This window comes from Leucoraja erinacea, chromosome 17 (genome assembly GCF_028641065.1).
Source record: "Leucoraja erinacea ecotype New England chromosome 17, Leri_hhj_1, whole genome shotgun sequence".
NCBI classification, from domain to species: Eukaryota; Metazoa; Chordata; class Chondrichthyes; order Rajiformes; family Rajidae; genus Leucoraja; species Leucoraja erinaceus.
Genome location: NC_073393.1, coordinates 27,829,211 through 27,852,589, shown reverse-complemented (window position 1 = coordinate 27,852,589; position 23,379 = coordinate 27,829,211). Strand labels below are relative to the sequence as shown.

At 43.2% G+C, this 23,379-nt stretch overlaps 1 protein-coding gene across 1 annotated transcript; it reads right to left on the bottom strand.

The window, feature by feature from the left end:
- Positions 1 to 16,468: 16,468 nt before the first annotated feature.
- Positions 16,469 to 21,392, bottom strand: LOC129705342 (protein phosphatase 1 regulatory subunit 3E). The gene has a single exon (XM_055648874.1). The coding sequence runs from the start codon at positions 21,364 to 21,366 to the stop codon at positions 20,479 to 20,481; it is 888 nt and encodes a 295-aa protein (XP_055504849.1). The 5' UTR covers positions 21,367 to 21,392; the 3' UTR covers positions 16,469 to 20,478.
- Between the last annotated feature and the right edge of the window lie 1,987 nt (positions 21,393 to 23,379).

Here is a 23,379-nt window from a genome sequence, read left to right as displayed (position 1 = left end):
ACACCTGTTAATGGTGATGAGCCGATGTGCTCCATCAGGTTAGGTCAGCACAGTAGCGCAACGGTAGAGTTGATGCCCCACAGCGCAAGAGACCCAGGTTCGATCCTGATCACTGGTGCTGTGTGTACAGAGTATGTACGTTCACCTCCAACGTGACCCCACCACTCGCCACATCTTCCCGTCTCCCCCCGTCTGCTTTCCACAAAGACCGCTCCCTCCGTAACTCCCTGGTCAATTCTTCCCTTCCCAACCGCACCACCCCTTCCCCGGGCACTTTCCCTTGCAACCGCAAGAGATGTTACACTTGTCGCTTTACCTCCCCCTTCGACTCCATTCAAGGACCCAAGCAGTCGTTCCAGGTGCGACAGACATTCACCTGCACCTCCTCCAACCTCATCTATTGCATCTGCTGCTCTAGATGTCAGCTGATCTATATCGGTGAGACCAAGAGTAGGCTTCGTCATTGTTTCGCCGAACACCTCCGCTCGGTCCGCGTTAACCAACCTGATCTCCTTGTGGCTCAGCACTTCAACTCCTCTTCCCATTCCGAATCCGACCATTCTGTCCTGGGCCTCCTCCATGGCCATAGTGAGCACCACCAGAAATTGGAGGAGCAGCACCTCATATTCCGCTTGGGCAGTTTGCACCCCAGCGGCATGAACATTGACCTCCAATTTCCGGTAGCCCTTGTTGTCTCCTCCCCTTCTCAGCTCTCCCTCAGCCCTCTGGCTCCTCCTTTCATCTGCAGTTCCTTCTTAAACATGTACATTCACATTGTGAGCGTGTGGTTTTATAAATTTATAAATTGTTCCTATTGTGTAGGGTAGTACTAGTGTAACAGGAATCGCTAGTCGGCGTGGATACAATTGCCGAAGGGTCTGTTTCTACGCTGTATCTCTAAACTAAAATAAACTAAAGGTTAATTTTTCATGTTTCTAGCATTCACTGATGCTAAGTCTGGAGCTAAGTCCTTTTGCTAAAGTACTTTTGCGAAGATATTGGTAATCCCAAATATTTGGGTAATTTACAACCCAACCATATGAACATTGAATTCTCCAATTATCCAATTCTCCAATAACCTATAGCAACCTCTCCCCTTTCTCACCTACATCCCCCTTTCTTCCCTCCGCTCTTTCTCAGTGCCCTGGACTTGCACCTATGTATCCCCCCCCCCCCCCCCCCTCCTCCTCCGACATTCCTTCCTCTGGCTTCACAATTCGCAACTATTTAATTATTCTGCCTCACACCTTCTGTCTTAATCTCTTGATTTTGCTCAAACATCTGCTGATGAGAAAATGTGCCTGGCCTGTGTCTGCCCATTATCTGCCATGCTTGGTCCTGCCCCTCCTCTCTTCCAGCTTCCTCCCCCCACATCAGTCCCGACCCCAAACATCAACGCTACACGTTCTCTAGAGATGCTGCATGAACTGCTGAGTTACTTCAGAACTTTGTGTCCCTTTGTTTAAACCAGCATGTGCATTTCCTTGTTTCTACACTGATTATAGAAACAAAATACTGGAGTAACTCAGCGAGTCAGGCACCAACTCTGGAGAAAAGAATTAGGTTTCGACCGGAAGCGTCACCCTTTTCTTCCGAGATGCTGCCTGACCCACTGAGATATTCGAAAATGTTGTGTCTATCTTCAGTGTAATCTAGCATCTGTAGTTCTTTTTGGGTAGGAAGGAACTGCAGATACTGGTTTAAACCCAAGATAGACACAAAATGCTGGAGTAACTCAGAGGTACATGCAGCGTCTCTGGATAGACAGAATGGGTGATGTTTCGGGTCAAGACCGTTCTCCAGTCTGAAGAAGGGTCTCGACCCGAAACGTCACCCATTTGTTCTCTCCAGAGATGCTGCCTGTCCCGCTGAGTTACTCCAGCATTTTGTATCTATCTGCAGTTCCTTCTTATACATTCTCCACTGTACTTGGCATGGGCACAGAACACCGTGGTCCCTTTCGCTGCAAGTGGTGCTGATTGCTCTCCCAGGCTGAGTCAGGCTACTACACCCCCCCCCCCCCCCCCCCCCCCCCCGGCTGACCTGAAAGATACACCTTTTTAGATCATATTCAGCATCTGCATTTTAGAGATCACTGATACTGTACTTACTGACCACACAGGATAAAACAGCTAGAGCTGCAATGTTATTTCCAAATAAGCGGTTCCTTTAAGTGGGGCTGGTAAATAAATCATCCAGGTCACATAATGGTTGGATAGCAACTAACACTCTTTAAGAGAGCGAGAGAGAGAGAGCTAAGAATGCTGAACATTGAAACAACCCTCCAATGCTGAACATGCCGGTTGCAAATCATGTTGCCAGGACACACACAGAAGATGCGTCATGCATTAACCTAGATTTCCCAAGGAAGCTGAGTGCTGTGAATCCTTTAAAGATGTCACAAACATTCTACAAGCTGGAAATATGAACGTTGCGAAGAACACTGAGTGAAAAGTGCACATTTATTGAGCAGAACACGATGCCAAATTGAACATCTCACTAACGCAAGGGTTCCCAACCTGGGGTACATTTCACCTGCCCAGGGGATAAATTTGTTGATTCTGGATTTGTACATATTATTTCTCATTGACTGACTGTGTTTGGTTCTGGTATATCCATATCTGTTCATCATTAGTTGTTCATAAATACGTGAAAAAGCATTGTTATGTGCTATTAAAGTTACCAGGGGTAAATGGGACAAAAAAGGGTTGGGAACCCCTGCACTAAAGGTTCAATGGTAGGGTAGTACGGCAGGATTACCTAGGAAGGAACTGCAGATGCTGGTTTACACCGGAGATAGACGGAGTAACTCAGCGGGCAGGCAGCATCTCTGGAGAGAAGTAATAGGTGATGTTTCGGCTCTCCAGAGATGCTGCCTGTCCCGCTGAGTTACTCCAGCATCTTGTGCCTATCATTGATGTAAACCAGCATCTGCAGTTCCTTCCCACAATGTTCTATGGTGCTTTATTGTTACATGTGCAATGGCACACTGAAATTATTTTCTAACAAACTGGCCAGAAGAGTATTGCCTTACATAAGCACACCCCTATTAACAAAGTGTAAAGAAATAGTCCACTGATCCCGCATGCAAGAGGCGCCAGGTTTTGGCTCCCTTTTCAAAGTCCAGTCCACGCTCTAGTTTTTATGAGCAGCGCTCGATCCAGCCAAGTCCCAGGCTGCCGTGTGGGTTTCCCTGTGAACTGACGTCCCTCTCCTCACCCATCCATCTTCATGGCCCGGGGCGCCTCCCGCAGCCGACATGAAGGCGCAAAAGGCAAGACGTGAAGGCTTACCTCAGTGCTCCATCAACATCTCTGCGAGGATCCTACATCAAAAATATCATAGAATTGTTATGGCAGAGAAAGCCATTCAGCCCATCAAGTCTCTGTCAGTTTACAAGAGGGCAATCTCATTGATCCCATTTCTCCATTCTTTCCTTATGGCCCTGTAAATTATTATTTCTCATATGTGGATAGCACAGTGGTGCAGCAGGAGAATTGCTGCCTTACAATGCCAGAGACCCGGGTTCGATCCTGAATACGGGTGCTGTCTGTAGGGAGTTTGTATGTTCTCCCAGTGACCGCGTGGGTTAACCCCAGGTGCTCCGGTGTCTCCCACACTCCAAAGACATGCGGATCTGTAGGTTAATTGGCTTTGGTAAAGATTGTAATTTGTCCCTAGTGTGTTAGATAATTATGGTGTACGGGAGTTCACTGGTCAACGTGGACTCAGTAGGTTAAAGGACCTGTAACCACGCCGCGTCTCTAAACTGAACTAAACTAAACTAAACTAAAATGCCTTCCCAATTCTCGTTTGATGCTCCTGATAAGTTGTTTTTGCTACCCTTGTGTTCCTGAAGATATCTACACTTTGCAATGCTTTTTTTTCTGTGAAAGTCCACCTCAGTATGTCGTATCGGAACCTCTAAAGAGTAAAAAACTAGTTTTTCATATTTTCAGATTTATAGTGGATATCATTTTAATAACATGTTTACAATTGAACAGGTGTTGATTTTATACTTTTATATAGGAGGGTATATTGATGGGACAAAATTGCGCATAAATGTAGTTTAATTTTAATTGACATGCATGGATAGGGATGGATAGGAAAAGTTTAGGGATATGGGCCGATCCTGGTCAGATGGGATTCGTGTAGATGGGGTTTCTTGGTTGGCATGGGCAAGTTGGGCCGAAGGGTCTACTTCCGTGCCGTATGTCTCTTTGACTATGCATATCAGCACATTGTCTACTATAGAAAGGATCAAATCTTTGTATAACTACTCCTCACATCCCACTAACATCATTTGTTCAAAGTGTTGAATCTACATCCCCTAGTTCTTGAACAGTATCCCTCTACCTCCCCTATCTACATAGAATCTGTCAATCTGTGCCTTAAAAATACCGTGTTTAAGAAGGAATTGCAGATGCTGGAAAATCGAAGGTAGACAAAAATGCTGGAGAAACTCAGCGGGTGCAGCAGCATCTATGGAGCGAAGGAAATGGGCAACGTTTCGGGCCAAAACCTTTCAAGGGTTTCGGCCCGAAACGTTGCCCATTTCCTTCGCTCCATAGATGCTGCTGCACCCGCTGAGTTTCTCCAACATTTTTGTGTACCTTAAAAAATGCCCATTGACTTGGACTCCACAGTCATCTGTGGTAATGGATTCCACAGATTCGCCACAGATCTGACTAAAGAAATTCCACCTCATCTCCTTTCTAAAGGTACGATCCAGCAGGCCCTGGTGGTCAGAGACATCGAAATTTGTTTTTCTTTAATAGATTGGGCTCAATCTGCAGCTGGATCTATGAAGGGTTTGGAATCAAGTTGGACTTGTGCAAGATTGTTAACACAGCTAACCATTTTATGTAAGGAGATTGTAACATAGCCCAAAATAATTAGCATTTGTGTAGTTTTAGTTAAGGTCGTATCGGATCCCTCCCAAGTTGTTTGGTAGAGTGCTAGATCACTAAATGGATTCAGAAACAGGGAACTTAATCCCCTCAACAGCCAATCTAGCCCTCAGCAGTATCCAATTATAGCCTTCTGTTTGGCTGTCTGTACACAAGCGAAGCAGTCACTTAAGCAGAACACTCCATGTTAATGGCCGGCCATGTGACACCTGGGGGAATCAGGTTCCAAGGGTCAGGTTAGCGCGAAAGGTTATCGAGGGAAAAATATCTGTGTTGGTTTTAGACATTCTGGCAGGACAGAGTGGGGGTGGGGGTGGGGCGGGGAGGGGAGAGGAGAGAAGGCTCGGGCAAAGGTTGCAATGAATGTACGTGTGCTGATCATACAGATTACTGTCCTCTTACGTGTGTGTTTAATAAACACGGCTGGCATTTCATCCCTAGGTTCCAACAGTCTTTACATCCATTCCTGAAGGTGAGATGAGTACAAAAAACTAAGTTTGACAGATCAATCTTGAAATGTTCATTTATATGTTGGATAGTTAGAGGGACAGTCTGTTGCACAGGAATTGAGAATGGTTTGTGAGACTGCCAGGACTTTACAGGGTATTTTTTAACCATTTAATAATTTAACCTGTAAATACCCTTTAAATGGTAATTACTGCATTGGGCTTTTAACACAGTAAAGTACTGTATCTCCAAATTCAAACCATCTCCAGAGGACCATTTTCTGGTTCAAGGTGAGAGGGCAAAGATTTAATAGGACAAAGTCTGAATATAGAACGAGCTGCCAGAGGAAGCAGTTGAGGCAGATACTATAACAGCATTTAACAGATATTTGGACAGGTACACTGATAGAAAAGGTTTGGAGCGATATGGGTTAAACACGGGCAGGAGGGATTAGTGTAGATCGAGCATCTTGATCAGCTTGGACAAGTTGGGCCAAAGGGCCTGCTTCCACGCTCTATGACACTATGCCTTGTTTCACAGGGACGTTAGCAAAATCTGAAATTGTACCACTATTAGGACAATCAGGATTTTAAATGATTTGAGAGGGATGATCGGAGATAATTAGAAAGGAAAATTCAGAGCTTGGGATCTAAGCAGCTGAATGTAGAGCTAACACTAGTGTAGCAATTAAAATGTCCCTCTGTTCTGAACATCATGGATCTTTTCAGTAAGATTGTTATTTGATTTGTTATTTGCAAGATGTCAGAATTGGAGCAAAGCAAAGCTCTCAGCAACCAGTAGGGCTGATGGAGATGCATATATATGGAGGAAAGAGGCTTTGGAAGGCTTTGAAAAGAAGGATGAGAATTATAAAGAAGATAGACACAACGTGCTGGAGTAATTCGGCGGGTCAGGCAACATCTCTGGAGTAAAGGATGGGTGACGTTTGGGGTCAGGATCCTTCTTCTACATATGAGAATTATAAAAATGGGTGTTGACTGACCAAGATCTAATGTGGGCCAACTATGGGTGTCGGTGAACAGAATCCCAGGAAATATCTTTTGTAAAACCACCAAAATGGATGGGCATTTTTAATTTATCATAAAATGCTGACTACAAAGATGCTTCAATGTTCCTACCTGGCAACAGCTGAGTCTGAAAAAGGGCCTTGACCTGAAACGTCATCCATTCCTTGTCTCCAGAGATGCTACCTGTCCCGCTGAGTTCCTCCTGCTTTTTGTGTCTAACAGCTGGTTCAATGGTACATTATTGTCACGTGTATCTAGGCACTGTGAAATTCTTCTTTTGCATACAGTTTAGCGTTAGTTTTAGAGACACAGTGTGGAAACAGGTACTTCGGCCCACCGAGTCCACGGCAAACAGCGATCCTCATACACTAGCACTCTCCTACACACGAGGGACAATTTACAATTACCAAAGCAAAATTAACCAATACACCTGCACGTCTTTTGAGTGTGGGAGGAAAGTGGAGCACCCAGGGAAAACCCACGTGGTCACGGGGAGAACACATAAACTCGGTACAAACAGCACCCGTAGTCAGGATGGAACCCGGGTCTCTGGCGCTGTAAGGCAGCAACTCTACCGCTGCGCCACCATGCCAGCTCCTTTTGATATGTGATTCAGCAAGACTCTGGGTAATACCAACCAAAGGTGCAGCATGAATCATTGATGGGATAATCTAGAATCTGAATCTAGACGTGCACTCAAAATGTGAAGATATTGCCATATGCACAGAAGGAACAACTTCCATTTGCTGTAAGACAAGGTTTCAGATGGGGAAACACCATATTTTAAACAAATGAGAGCGAAAAAAATAATTGAACAGCAAAAATAACAATAGTGAAATAGTGGTGTGGGGATAATATTTAACCTTGTATATACAATAGTACTTGCACATATTTGCCAACAGAAGGTTAAAAGTTATTGAAGTCTGGAAATGTATTTGTTAGTCGTTGCCTACCTCCAGTCTTATTAGAACGGTACATGTTACACATTCAGCTACTTTGCAGCTGTGTCGCTCACAGCTTCTTCCTCGAGTCGTAACAAGCACCAAGCTGAGACTGCAACTCCCCACGACAAAATATGTGTAGAAAATTGATTAAAAAAATCCTGACAACGAACTAACTACTTCATCCACAACTGCAAATTTCTTTAGTGAGAGGGTGATGAATCTGTGGAATTCGTTGCCATGGAGGCCGTCAATTGATAGTTTTAAGGCAGAGATTGCCAGATTCTTGATTAGGAAGGGTGTTATTTGGAGAAAACAGGAGAATGGGGTTGAGAATGAAAAATAGGTCAGTCCTGATAATGGGAACTTGTAATGTAAAACAGGGAAATGCAGAACAGTTAAACAAATAATTTGGTTCTGTCTTCACTAAGGAAGACACAAACAATCTCCTGGAAATACCAGGGGACCGAGGAGCTAGTGGGAGAGAGGAACTGAAGGGAATCCACATTAGTCAGAAAATGGTGTTAGTCACTGTTGTCACTGAAGGCAGATAAATCCCCAGAGTACTCAAGGAGGTGGCCCAAGAAATTGTGGATGCATTGGTGATCATTTTCCAATGTTCTCTCAACTCTGGATCAGTTCCTGAGGACTGGAGGGTAGCCAATGTAACTACACTTTTTAAAGAAAGAAGGGAGAGAGAAAATGCGGAATTATAGACCAGTTAGCCCTACATCGGTAGTGGGAAAGATGCTGGAGTTGATTATTGAACATGTTACAGCAGCGCATTTGGAAAGCAGTGACAGGATCGGTCAAAGTCAGCATGGAGGCAGGAAATCCGATGTTGGGAGAGTCCAGAACTGGGGGCCACAGTTTAAGAATAAGGGGTAGGCCATTTTGAACGGAGGTGAGGATAAACATTTTCACCCAGAGAGTTCTGAATCTGCGGAATTCTCTGCCTCAGAAGGCAGTGGAGGCCAATTATCTGGATGCTTTCAAGAGTTAGATAGAGCTCTTAAGGATAGCAGAGTCAAGGGATATGGGGAGAAGGCAGGAACGGGGTACTGATTGTGGATGATAAACCATGATCACCGTGAATGGTGGTGCTGGCCCGAAAGGCCTAATGTCCTACTCCTGCACCTATCGTCTATTATGCAGCACACCCTTGATATTGCACTGAACCTACAGTCTGCAATGATAGTGTGAAATAAAACTTGAACAGGGTTGGAGCCTCTATGGTTCATAATATATATATAATGACTTGGATGAAAATGCCCATGGGTTTGTTATTAAGTTTGCATACTAAATTTAAATGTTGGTGGAATTGCGGACAGTGAAGAGGGCTGTCAAAAGTAGACAGATACAGATATTGTAGATGAGGTTTAATCCCGGTAAGTCTGAAGTGTAATACTTTGGGTGGTCAAACGTAAGGAGAAAGTATACAGTTAATGGCAGGAATCTTACCAGCATTATTGTACAGAGGGATATTGGGGTTCAAGTCCATAGCCCCCTGAAAATAGCAACACAAGTAATACGTGAGAAAGAGGACATGTGGTATGGTCAAGGCGTTGAGTATGACAATTAGGAAGTTACATTGCAGCTTCATAGAACATTGGTTGCGCCACATTTGGAGTCTTGCTTGTACGCTTTCAAAGCAGTGCAGAAGCAATTTATTAAGGTGCTGACTGGATTCATCATCATCATCACATCACATTTATTTCTATAGCACATTTAAAAAACAACTCTCGTTGGCCAAAGTGCTTTACATTTGTTATAAGAATAGTATAAACAAACAAACTACATACATATATACATATAGCCCTCGCTCAGAGGACGTCAAGAAAGGCTTGGGAGTATAGATACATTTTTAGTCTTGACTTAAAGGAGTCGATGGAGGGGGCAGTTCTGATGGGAAGGGGGATGCTGTTCCGCAGTCTAGGAGCCGCAACCGCAAAGGTGTGGTCGCCTCTGAGCTTATGCCTAGACGGCGGGATGTTCAGTAACCCAAGTCGGCCGATCTGAGGGACCTGGAGGTGGTGGTGGAGTGGAGAGTATTAGCTATTAGTAGAGGTTTGACATATTTGGATCACTTTCTCTGAAGAATTGGTGGCTGAGATAAGACCTGTAAAATAAAATTACGCGAGGAATTGCTAGATTACATAGTTAGAATCTTTATCCCAGATTGGAATAGTCAAACTCTAGAGGACAGATTTAAGATGAGAGGAGTAAAGTTTCTAGGAGTTGTGCAGGGCAAGAGTTTTTTTACAGAGATTGGAAGGTGAAGGAATATGCTGTCAAGGGTGTTGGTGAAAGCAGATACGATAATGGCCCTTTAGGAAGGTTTTAGATAGGCACATGAATATGCAGAGAGTGGAAGGAGATGGATCATGTGCAGGCGGAAGGGTCTTGTTAACTTCAGCAGCATGTTCATCATGGACATTGTGGGTCGAAGGGCCAGTTCCTGTGCTGTGCTGTTCTATGCTCTATGCTCCATCAGACTGACTGATTGAAACCTATGCAGCTATATATTAGTCTACAAATATTATAATGTAAAGAGTAGGCAGACATATTTTACAAATGTGTACGTTGGAGAAGTGATGTATCTTTATGTCTCCCATGCTAAATTTCCTCTGCCAGGGGTATTGGTGGAGGCAGATATGATAGTGGTGTTTAAAAGGATTTCAAATAGACACATGAACATGCAAGGGATAGTGGGATATGAATCATGTGCAGACAGATTAGACCAGTTTAACTTGAAATCATGTTCAGCACAAACATTGTGGGCCAACAGGCCCATTCCTGTGCTGTTCTATGTTCTATGTTCTTAACAGATTGACTGTCATTCCTAGAATAACGGATGTCTTCACTTTTACTTAAAGGCAATACGTAGTATTAAATAAAAAAACTCATAGCTTGAAGTGCAATACAGAATTTTATTGACATCAAAGTACAAAAATAAAAAGCAATATTTTCACTAAGCAAGATTACCAAATTGAAAATACAGTAGTACCATTTTGAAAACGGTCAACTTGGCCTAGATTGGTCACTGGGCAGGTTCCATTCTGTAATCAAACAACATTGACCATTACATAAGATGTCATTGGCAGCCAAGATTTACTGCATTATTAACAAAATATCTGACCACAACCTAAACATTACAAAGGTTAAGACAAAAATCATTCCCTTCAAATTGACACAAGATGACAAAACGTTTTTGCAGCATTTTAAAGTACATTTTGATAACAGTTTTTCACTCCCTAAAATGGAACAACATGCAGACACGTGGACAAACAAATAGCAGTCATTTGAATCAGATGTTAATCAGACATGTACTACATAAACTGACGAGATCATGTAGAAAGAATGGGAAATCTATATTCCACTAAAATACTTTGGCAGATCTGGTAGAACTGAAAACCAACTGTGTTTAATTTTGCACAGTTCACTATTGCACTAGTGAAAGTCATGATAGAATCACAACATCTGAAAAAAATGTCTTAATGTATGTTCGCACTGACAGCCAAATAGCAAATACATGTGAAAAGTATCTTGAATTAATCAAACGCATGTAAGTTTTTACACGCAGTTTCAATTAACTTATTTATAATACTGATGCATTTGAAAACAAAATCACGTACGAAAATAGCTCAAGAACAAAAAATAATATGTGTGGGCTGAACTTTGCAGGAAACCATTGGAAGATAGTCATCTAATAATTCTCCTGTAGATCCTAATGCAAGTACACCACCGATTTTCTGGCAACTGCTGGTCCGGCCCCATTTTAATCTGGACAAACTCCCCCCCCCCCCCCCCCCCCCCCCCGCCCCCGGAAGTTCCCCTAAAATGTGGCGCCTGGGTCGGGTGAGGAGGCTGATCGCAACCTCATCGGGACATCCGCCCTGATCGGCGGGTTGCAGCCGGGGCTCTGGAACTCTGGCCCAGCCAGAGCCGGCAGATCCGTTCCCATAGCCGACTTCCACAGCCGACTTAGCGGGCCAGTATTTCGGGCCCCCAAGGCTATGCCCTGTGTTGGTCCTGCAAAATGGATAATCCAGAAGGGTTCTGGAGCCAAGGGTGCCGGAAAATCGGTAGTGGACAGAGAATTCGAGTCTGTGCAAAATGACTCACTTGCAATTTCTTGGCACTGACAATTCACCAGGTTTATTTTTGCCAAAACAGCAAACCCTAGTTAATTATAGACATCCCAACAGAATAAAAGCCTAGATAAGGAATACTATCTGCACAGAGGGATGCTGATATAGTCAATTTAGTAATATTCATAATAAATCCTAAGGTTCGCTCCATCAGAATATGATAACAACCGCTGACTCTGCCATTATATATTGGGGTAGAGTTTTTAAATTATGAGTCAAAAAAGATTGCATTTTTCAAGTCACGCACATAATCAATGAGAAAGATAAACCTGACAGAAATTGTGTATTCCATATAACATGCTGATGTTTAATTTGTAAAAATAGATTCAATTCTTTACGAACATGAAAAAATAGACATTTACCACTAAAGCGTTGCATCACAATTTACATTTTAAATTCCCAGTCAATTTCATAAATGGGTGGTTAAGATAATGTATATTTTCTAATCTAACTTTCACTGGGTTTTTTTAATCTGTTGTCTGTGTTTATTTTAGACAGTCTTCACTTCCTCTTCATTTACAGACTTCGGAGTGAACTCTGTGGTCGTTACGTACATCCTACTTCACTGGCTCGGAAATATCATTCAGTATAAGAGCTGTCACTCTATTTGCCATCACTCAGATGCCCTTTGTTATCTTCCTTTCTGCTCCACAACAGCCTGGGAGCAGCTGAAAGCGAGTCAGAGATGACAGGAGAGAAAAGTTTTCTTCCGTGGTATCATACACTAGAGCCATGCACACGAAAATAGCATTCCACCATTGTGTGTGACCAGCACTCCCTTTTCATGCATATGCATCATCTGCTGCTGTCCACCACAGGGAATATATTTCATCAAGAAAGTTTTAAATTGCTGGGAATTAACATCTCAGATGATCTGTCTTGGTCCCAGCACAAAGATGCAATCATGAAAAGACCACACCAGCGCCTCTACTTTCTTTTAAGTTGAAAGAGATTTGGCATTTCAATACTTTGTCAAACAAGATGCGCACAAACACTGGCTGCACCATCATCCCCTGGTACAGCAATCCCAGTGCACAGAGACACAAGAGGCTGCAGGCAGTGGTGGACTCAGCCCGGTCCATCAGGGGAACATCCCTCCCCATCATCACAAACATCAACACGAGGCACTGCCTCAAGAAGGCGGCGTCTATCATCGAGGACCCCCACCATCGGACCATGCCCTCTTCTCGCTGCTACCATCAAGCAGCAGAAGCCTCAAGTCCCACACCACCAAGTTCAGGAACAGCTACTTTCCTACAACCATCAGGTTGTTGAATCGACCTGCACAACCTCTTGCACTCCCATGGCCATCTTTTTCTAATTGTGATTTTGCACTAATGTAATGTTTTGCATACTTTTTCATTTCGGTTTCTTGCATAATTTATGCATAACTTATGTTTGGTGTGTTGTATGTGAAGCAAGATTTTCATTGTTCCTGTATCCCATTGTTTATAACCCCAACCTGCCTTTGAAAAGTGAAGGGGTTGAAGAGATATAATTTTTACTATTTTCTTCAGGATTTACAGGGAACCTTTTCCCATTATCCAGTTGCTCAAGGGCAGGGGACACATATGTCAAGGAATGGGCATAAGATCAATTGGAATTTAGGAAAAATATTTATTTGAAGCACAGAGATCATGATCCAGAACTCACTGCTGTTAAGATGACGGAAAAAGAGTCAGTCAGAGAACGGGTACATGAGATAAAATAATCTGCAGGATTACAGGGAAAGTGGTGGGAAGTGAGACGGGGAAGATGGATCAATCAGAAATGGCATGGATTCGACTGATCTAATGATCTCCTCCTGATGTCAACCTGAAATGTCACCTCTCCATGTTGTCCAGAGATGCTACCTGACCCGCTGAGTTACTTCAGCACTTTGTATCATGCTAGACTTATATTCTTAGGTTGGGCTTGCGATATAACTGAATGAGGTTTGAAGTCCATAAATTGCCTATTATTGTGTTGAAGGATTCAGTTCAATGGTACACAACCTATTCTGAATAAGTGGCATTCATGATTTAAATCATCTGCAAACAAGTGAAGCTAACAGTTTTTATAGGTTTGTTAAAGTAATGCATTGAAATCAAAGATGTTTTCTTTTAAAATTTGAATCCAGGTTGGTATTGTTTCTCGAATTTCTCCTCCCCATCAATGTACTGATTAAGGTTAAGTGCACATTCAATTATTTGAAATGCAGTTCTGGTCACCCCATTACAGGAAAGATGTGAAGGCTTTAGAGAGGGTGCTGAGGTTTACCACAATGCTGCATGGATTAGAAGGTTTCAGCTGCAGGGAAGAGGTTGGATAGATTTGGATTGTTTTCTCTGGATCGTCGAAGGCTAGGTATATAAAATGATGAGAGGCATAGATAGGGTAGACAATCAGTGCCTTTTCCCCTGGGGGGAAACGTCCACACTAGGGGGCATAGCTATAAGGTGAGAGGGGAAAAGTTTAATGGAGATGTATGAGGTGAGTTTTTTTTACACAGAGAGTAGTTGGGGGCCCAGAAAGGATTGCCGGGGTGGTGGTGGAGCATAGCCGGGGTGGTGATGATACGATAGCAGCATTTAAGAGGCATTTTGATAGGCACATGGAAGTGCAAGGAATAGAGGGATGTGGGTCATGTACAGGCAGATGAGATCAGTTTAATGGCATAATGTTTGACACAAGGGTCCGTTCCTGTGCTGTTCTGTTCAATGTCCAAATGCAGATAACATTGAACGACAGTATACCGTTAAATTGAGGGCAAGCAAAGCAAGAAAGTATTCAATCATGAACGGTTTAGTTCTCATCCAATATAACTCTCCAGCAACGTAACTAAACGGTGACCTTCATGCCCCTAGCTCAGGTCAATAGATCAGATGTGGGATTTTTCTGATTCATGTGGCTTATTCATTCACTACATTAATTAAACAAGGTGTTAATGGCATAGAAATAATACATAATGATTGTCCAACCAAAAGAACTGTAGCTTTAAAATGTGGAGTTACAGCGTAATACTGTCACAATCACCAATCCTTCTGATTGTGGCTGTGTTAAACAAGCCAGGTTTTTCTATAGTGCCAACTAGTAGTCACCTGTTGCTGATGGGAATGAATAGCAGGAATGAAATGACACCGAGATAACTGAGATTGTGGACCAAATTTCCCCTTAAGCCAGGAAGAAAGTAGAAAGAAGGACACAAAGTGCTGGATTAACTCAGCAGGTCAGGCAGCATCTCTGGAGAACATGGGTAGGTGACATTTGAGTCGGGACCTTTCTTCAGCAAGTAGAAAGACTGGAGAATAGACAACTCAGTAGTTCCAGAAATTATTAATATTCCCATTCAACCACTGCTATGTAATTAAGACTTGATTGTTACAAAAGTTGAGGTCGGTTAAGATTGGCCTAGGCTCTCACTTAGAATCATAGTCATCCAGCATTGAAACAGGCCCTTCGACCCAACTTGCCCACACCAACCAACATGCCCATTTATACATCAAACCTGTCTGCGTGTGGCTCATTTCCTTCTAAACCTATCCTATCTATGTACCTGTCTAAATGTTTCTTAAATGTTGTGATAGAACCTGCATTTCTGTAGAGAATCCCACAATCAAGGAGATGTGTTGGATGTGCGTCAGTTCAGGTGATTAATAGCCAACAGCTGAAGTAGGGTTGGGCCTTCCCATGTCAGCGCTGCTTGGTGCAAGAAGATTTCCTTTGTCAATGCCCTTGATCTTTATTTAGTGTTTTATCCAGAATCAGATCAGTAACATGTTTGAGATTATTATCTTTACAACGATGATTGGGTTGGCCTTAACTTTGTGTGAGCAGACTTTTAACTGGGTGGTTGGCAAGTTTTAGCTAAGTAGGCCGGATATCAGTGCATTATCTCAGGATAGAGAGTTTAGGACTGAGAAGAGAGCATGTGGTAAAGCTCCTTCCCAGATGCTCAGGCATTCATGTTTAAGGCTAAGACTGATGGATTTTTGAACTAAAAAGACTAGGAAATATTACAATGAAGCAGGAGAACGGACAAATATCCGCCTTATTGAATGAAGAGCAGGGTTGAGGCGTTAATGGTGGCCATTCCTGCTCCCATTCCTACAATGAATAGTATTAGCTTCTATGAGCCCTGTTTGCACCCCATTTCTAATAATGGTATATTCTAAGGTTCATAGAAACCATAGACTATGGCTCATACATTGAATTGTCCTCTTCTTCAAACATTGCAACAATCACCAAGATGATTAATGACTACTTCTGAGTTTTGGCATTTTTATAGCCTTCCACATGAAACTAGAGTTCAAACTAATTGTTACGAAGTCACACAATTAGAAATCAGTCTGCACCACTGCAAAGAAACAATAATCTTGACTGCTACAGTCCATCTTGCACTAAAGGTTATTCCCTTTATACTGTATCTGTACACTGTGGACAGCTTAATTGTAATCACGTATAGTCATTTCACAGACTGGATAGCACGCAACAAAAAACTTTTCACTGTACCTCGATACATGTGATAATAATAAACTAAACTACTGTAGAAATAGACACAAAGTGCTGGAGTAACTCAGCGGGTCAGGCGGCATCTCTGGAGAAAAAGGAATGGGTGACGTTCCGGGACCCTTCCTCAGAGTCTGAGGAAGGGTCCAGACCCGAAACATAATCCATCTTTTTCTCCAGAAATTCTGCCTGACCTGCTGAGTTACTCCAGCATTTTATATCCATCTTTGGTATGAACCAACAAGTGCAGTTTGTTGTTTTTACTGTCTACAGTAGAGGCTGTTCTCAGGAAGGGTGAACAGTGGGGAGGGTAGAATAGTAGGATGAGGAAATTCAAACGTAGTGTGTGGCCTAAGTGTGTGCTCATATATTTGCAGGTTTCTTCATACACCAGTAACAATGTGAAAGAACCAGCAGGTTTCCCCTAACTTTGCTTGCTTTCAAAATTATTGATGGGATTGTTATTTAGTCAGAAAATACCACAAATTTGGCACACCAGTATATTGAGTTGGGTGGTTTACTTTGTACAGGCCATTAAAAAAAAAGAGATCCATCTAATCTTAAAAACTTTTCAAGATTCAAACAGTCTAAAAAAAAATGTCACAATGCAAATAAAGACACAACAATAATCTTCAAATTAACAATAATCTGTAGCAACACAACGTTGTCTCTGCAGATTAATACCAGTGGATGCATGGGGTTAGAAGTATTCCAGTCCATCAAACACATTCCAGATACAATCTGCATATTTCTTCCTCGTTTAATGAAATTAATGTTTGTTTGTTTTTTAGAAAACCACTTTAAAAATAACAGATTAAGTGAATCAACTTTGTGGAATTTAGTCCACTTGTTCTGTGCTGACATAATCCTTGAAATAAATTACTGTAAAAATATTTTTTTAATATCGATTCATAGACAAGAATGTACAAATTAGGAAAAGGCCATTTGTTGCATCCATTCACTGCTGGCTGTGGAGTTTGGACCAACCCATAATCTTTTTCCAAAACGTCTGAAAATGTTCTCATCCAGATCATTTTTTTTTAAAGTATTATTTCAAAATTGTTATCCTTTCAGTGTGTGTGCCATTCAGATCGAGCCAACATACCGCATGTTAACAGTTCACCCCCCGCCCCCCCCACTTTTAATTGAACTGTTCAATTAAGTTCAATTTTATCCCACTTTCTCATCCACTCCCTGCAGACTAGGGGCAATTTTCAGTAGCGAATTAACCTAGAAACCTGCATTGGCAATGTTCAGTAGCCAATTAACCTACAAACCTGCATGTCTTCAGGATGTTTGAGGAAACTGGAGCACCCGGTGGAAACTCACGTGGTCACAGGGAGGACATGCAAACTCCACAGAGACAGCACTCGAGGTCAGTATTGAACCCGGGTCTCTGGCACTGTAAGGCAGCAGCTCTGCCAGCTGCATCACTGTAATTATAACATTCAAAAAATACTTCTCCTTATAAGTATAGCTGAGTACATACTTTATCAATTCATAATGATAGAGGAGTCTCCTGGTGCTTATTGAAAACTTAACATCCTCACCATCCTCCTGATCTACACAGTATCTATTTCTGTTCTATTCTGATCTTTCACTGAGTTCATTGAATTTTAGAAACTCAAATCACCTGGTGACCAGCTAATGCTTGACCACACCATAAGCATGCTGAGCTTGGCATAATGCATTAGATTCCATGTGATGTGCATGCTGCTTAACAAAAGAAGCTAGGCAGAAGTACCGAGTAGAATTTTTAATAATGGCTCCACAGATGTAAAGGCTTTGAGTTATTGCTGCTGCTTATTTTGGCGTGCCTGGCCCGAGTCTATGTTCATGTGATGCTGCAGCTAAGCAATATTTCCTTGCACCTGACCACACTTGTGCATTTGACAATAACTACGAGCTGACTTGATTCCCATCACCCATCCTTTTTCCTCCAGAGATGCTCCCTGACCCGCTGTTACTCCAGCACCTTTGTGTCTATCTTTGACTTGCCTTTAGACGCAAAATGGAGTAACTCAGTGGGTCAGGCAGTGCCTCTGGAGAAAAGGAATAGGTGACGTTTCAGGTCGAGACCCTTCTCCAGACTGTGTGTGAGGGGAGAGGGGAACTAATCTTAAATCAGAGAAGGTGGAGTTGTTCTGTTTGTTTAAAGCGATGACCATTTAAGATTTATTAGAGCAGCAGCAAATTGTGTTTTATATAGAGGTACGCGGATGGAAGGACAGGTGGCAAAGAGCTTTAAAATGTTGGGCAGAAGATTCAAGGGAATATTAGGAAAAAAACATGAAGCAGATGATAATGATCTGAAACTCTCTGCCTGAAATGATGGTGGAAACACAATCAATCAGCAACTTCAAATAGGAAATGAATATTCACTTGAGGGAATAATTTGCAGAGATGTGGGAAAGGAACATATTAAAACCCTCTACTGGGAACCAAAAGGCCTCTCGTGTGTCATAATTTCAATTCCATAAGTTCTGACTTGTCAAAAAGAAGGGTAAGATAGACATTAGTCGCGTTCAATACGGAACATGCAACAATGCAGGAACATGCTCTTCGGCCCACACTAATCATGGCGAAAGTCTACACCAGGCAAATCTTCTTTGTCTCTTGAATGACAACTCAGACAAGAACTGAGGCCAAAATTGGGAGGATGCTGACCTTGACCTTGTAGCTCAACCACAGGGAAACTGCTTTCATTTTAAAGGTATATTTCATTCACAAAAATAATAGCATATATTTAAAGGGGCACACTGTACATTTGCTAAACAGATATACAGATACAATTTGATCCACCTTCAAATTACATTGTGTGGCTCACATCCATGGATGTTGTAGCACCAAATGTAAAATCAGCAATACGCTATGTTAGTGTTGAAACTAAACAAATCCTGAAGCTAAAGTCTATCTTTGCTTCATGGTTTAAACAAGGGCTTCAAAGTTTACAAGAGCAAATAAATTTAATCTAAATATAGAGATTATTATCTATTGGTCAAAGTGCATAGAGTTTATTTCTCTTGTCCATCACTCAGACATACCTTCACAATACTAAAACATTTCCATAAAATAATTATTTATGATAGTTTTTTTCAATTTTTTTCAAATATATTGTATATCCTTTGCAGAATATTTTTTATAAAGGGAGCAATGCTTCGTTAGAGCCTTTGGTTGATTTAGAATTATCAGAACCATTAGAACCATTTAGTTTAGTTTAGAGATACAGCATGGAAACACACCCCACACCACGCTGACCATCGATCACCCGGTCACACTTTTTAAAAATATTATCCCACTTTCGTATCCTACACTAGGGGCAATTTACAGAAACCGATTAACCTACAAACCCCCACGTCTTTGGATATGGAGGGAAGCCTGCACACCTGGAGAAAACCCACATCATCACACGGAGAGCGTGCAAACTCCGCACTGGCAGCACCTGGAGTCAGGATTGAACCCAGGTCACTGGTGCTGTGAGAAAGCAGCTCTACCAGCTGCTACTGTGCTGCCCATTGGAACCAGTAGAACCATTAAAACCATTGGAAAAATATAGGAAGGAACTGCAGGTGCAGGTTTATACCAAAGATAAGACACAAAATGCTGGAGTAACTCAGCATCTTTGGAGAGTAATAATAAGTGATGTTTTTGGGTTGAGTCCCTTCTTCAGACTGATAGTCAGAGGAGAGGGAAACTCGAGGTATGAAAAAGGTTCAGAACAAATCAGAGCCAGCACCAATGACTATGGAAAGGTGGATACATGAACCATTGGAACCATTAGAAGCATTAGAACCATCAGAAGCATTAGAACCTTTGAGCAAGTGCTGGTCAGGTTGATGCTTCACTCTGTTTATAATTTAAACTTAAGCTCCCCTCCCTCATAACTTACTCTTTACACTTACTCCAAAAAGACATCACTAGTGTCTCACTCCCTTCCCACTAATCTCCCAGTGACTATAATATGCAACTTGCCAAGGTTGTCAGCACCCTTATCAGTCATGCGAGATTATTCTGGTCACCCTGTGAGGGTTGCCAGACCATGTAACCTTCTCTTGGGAAGGGGGTATGTCAAAGGATGCCTGCATTCATTTGTTCTAAGTGGCATGTAGACTTGCAACGTGTTTGCAGAAGTGGTGAAAAGGTTACGTTTCACAGACACTTTTTTTTCTCTCTAAAGATGATGCAAGCTTTAGAGATTAGCTAGAAAGATCTCTGGTAAAGTAGTCAATCAAACAATGCCATTTCACAATTCTGACACACAATTCCACCCTCAGAACTAAAATTCAACTCAACTTATTGCTTGTATTGTCTGTGACCAACTTTCCCTGACACACACACACAGACTGGAAGGTGTTAAGGAGAATTTCCAGTTCTCACGGTGGTCCCACGGTAGAATTTACCTTCAAACAGAAACCGAAACCTTGTAGCAGACGGGGAGGACTGGGCGAGAGAGACTGTCAAATACTGTACCACCATCCCTGATGCTGTAAATAAACTCCCCCCCCTTCTTGGCTCAAATGAAGTGAATCCAGCCGTTCTCCCAGTCCTTGGGTGGCGAAATTTTGACCTTGTGGCTTAGTACATGATAGTCGTGGCCTTTGTTGTTGTCCCAGAACTCTTGACCTGCTACCGAGTAGCGGATAGCGAACTGGAGAGTGCCGCCCGTGTCCAGGAAAAGTGGGGTGACCAGTTTGAAGGAGAAGGTGTCGGTCTGGCCGTCGACAGAGTGCGCGTTGTGGCTGGCTCCAATGTCCACGTATGATGTCCACTGGTTGAGGGTGTATCTGACCAACACCTGTTTCTCGTAGGAGATGTTGGAGACCCTGACGAGCCCCAGGACACTGAAGTTGTCGGTGGAGATGGTCTCCAAGCAAACCTTGTCCGTCCTTACCCTCTCCAGGAAGCCGGGGCAACTGGCCGGGTCGATGAACATGGGTTCCAGGGTGTGTGCCGTGTTGTCCAGCAGGAAGTCCATCATGTTGGCGGGCAGCATTCGCTCGGGTCGTTCTTTCCTCAGCCTGGCCATGACCCGGTGAGGGATCTGGGGCATGTCGGCGTCGCAGAAGTGCCTGATGGTGGTCAGCTCCAGACCCAAGGAGTCTGCGAAGCGGACGCTCTTCCTGCTGGCGCGGCAGACGCTGGCTTTCTCCAGGGAAGTGCCGCTCCGGTCGGCGGGAGCCGGCAACGACTTGGCCCTCCTGCGCTGACCCGGGCTGGGAAAGCCGCCGCAGTTGCTGGAGCCTTCTCGGCTCCTCTCTTGATGCTGACACACGGGGTGACATTCGTTCCCTCCTTCCAGACCGGCGCCGGCACATTCCTCGGCCAAACTGCTGTACAGCTCGGCCATGCAACTGAAGTTCCGCGGAATGCACAGGCTCGAATGCACCGCTGGCTTCTCCATCAGTGTCAGGCAAGTCGTTTCTCCGCTGGAACGAACTCAATAGTGGGAACAAAAAAGACCCCACTAAAACCGCATTCTCTTTTTCCTCGTACGTCTGGACAGCCCCGGCTCCCGCGGTAGCACGGCAGAACCTGCCCCTATATAAAGGGGAGGGAAAGACATTAAACAACCGAGGGAACGATTCAGGCTCAAAGTGCAGTGACGCGGATGACAATCAAGGCTTCGCAACAGCCCGGCCGACGAGGACTCCCAGTCGCGGAACAGGAGGGAGGAAGCGAGAAAGAATGAGAGGGGGAGGGAGGGGGGGCGGGTTCCTCTTCAAAATTTAAAGCGCTAAGCGTTGCAGCATATATAAATCAAACAGATCCACTTACAGCCTCGCTAGCATCATAAATGGTCAGCGACACTGAAGCATCAAAGGAGGGAAGGGATATCACCCCATGAGGCACATGAGTGGCAATGGTTCCGGATATAATGATATTTCTGTGACCACGACGAGACGTCGCTAATGTGTAGCTTCCGAGAACGTCGGAAGATGTATTGCGCAGTTCTTGATTTGTGTATATTTTTCATCTTGAATAAAGTTTATTTTGATTTTTTTTTAATTAAAAAAAAGAACGGCAAAAGACTGTGTGTCAACACCAAAATGAATGTCTGGAAACATGATATTTCGACCTGGACACGGGTCATGGGAACGGGAGGGAGATGGTAATGGCAGAGGTTGTCATGGCTGAATTGGGTGGGGAGTGTGAGGGGTGCAGGGTGAATCTTATTTGAGCTCGGGGTAGTGGAGAGGAACGGGAGTTGTGGGCGTTTATTTACTAATGTCACCTGTGCCGAGGTACAATGATTGAAAAGCTTTGCATGCTATCCAAACAGATCATAGAGTCCACAGCGTGGAAACCGGCTCTTCGGCCCAACTTGCCCACACCGACCAATATGTTCTCATCCACACTAGTCACACCTACACGCACTTGGCCCATAACCTTCTAAACCTATCCTATCCATGTATCCGTCCAATTGTCCCTCAAATGTTATAATGGTACCTGCCTCAACTACCTCCACCGCCAACTCATTCCATACACCCACCACACCGGATTTACAATACATGAATGCAATCGTCAAACTCAAGTACAACAGATAGAGCAAAGGGAAAGTTACAGTGCAGAATATTGTTCTCAGCATTGTAGCACACCTGTTCCAAGGCCAGTTCACACCATGGTGTAGAGGTGAATCAGACAATACCCTAACTTATGGAAGGGCCGTTCAGAAGCCTAATAACAAGAGGGGATGAAGCTGTTCCTTACAAATGGAATCATTCATCTTACTGAAGTTGGCATGCTGAGCTAAACGATAAGCGCTGGAGGAACTCAGCGGGTCAGGCAACATCTATGGAGGAAACAAACAGATAAATGTTGTCTGGTCTTGGATGTATCTTGGTTGAAAACAAGTAGAAGGATGAAGCAGGTTGGAAAGAGTAAGAGTTAATGCTTCAAGTCAATGAGCTTTCATCAGAACTAGGACTCCCCCTGCCCTTGGGGCACAAAGGCTGAAGGTGGCCCGGCGAGGAGAGGGACAATGGTTCATTGGCGATCCGGAATTGAAGCTACTGCTGGGACTTTGGAAATGGTGCCAAAGCCTGACGACACTTGCATATAGACTCAGTGGGTTGTTTGAATGCATTCTGTACTTAATCAGGGATTGTACTTATTTATGTATGGCAATACTCTTACTGATCTGTATGCAATAAAATATTTACTGTACTTGGTACATGTAGAAAAAACATTGATGTGTTAAATCTGTTTCTCCATGCGCAGATGCTGACTGTACTGCTGAGCATTTCCAACATTTTAATTCATACCATTATAAAGAGAGCGCTAGAAGGCTACGGGGGGGGGGGCATGAATAGAATAAGTGAGTGGGCAAAGATCCAGCAAGTCCAGTATGATGCGAGTTGGCAGGAATAATTTAAATTTTAAAAAACTAAGCCTGCTATCTAAATGATCATAGAAT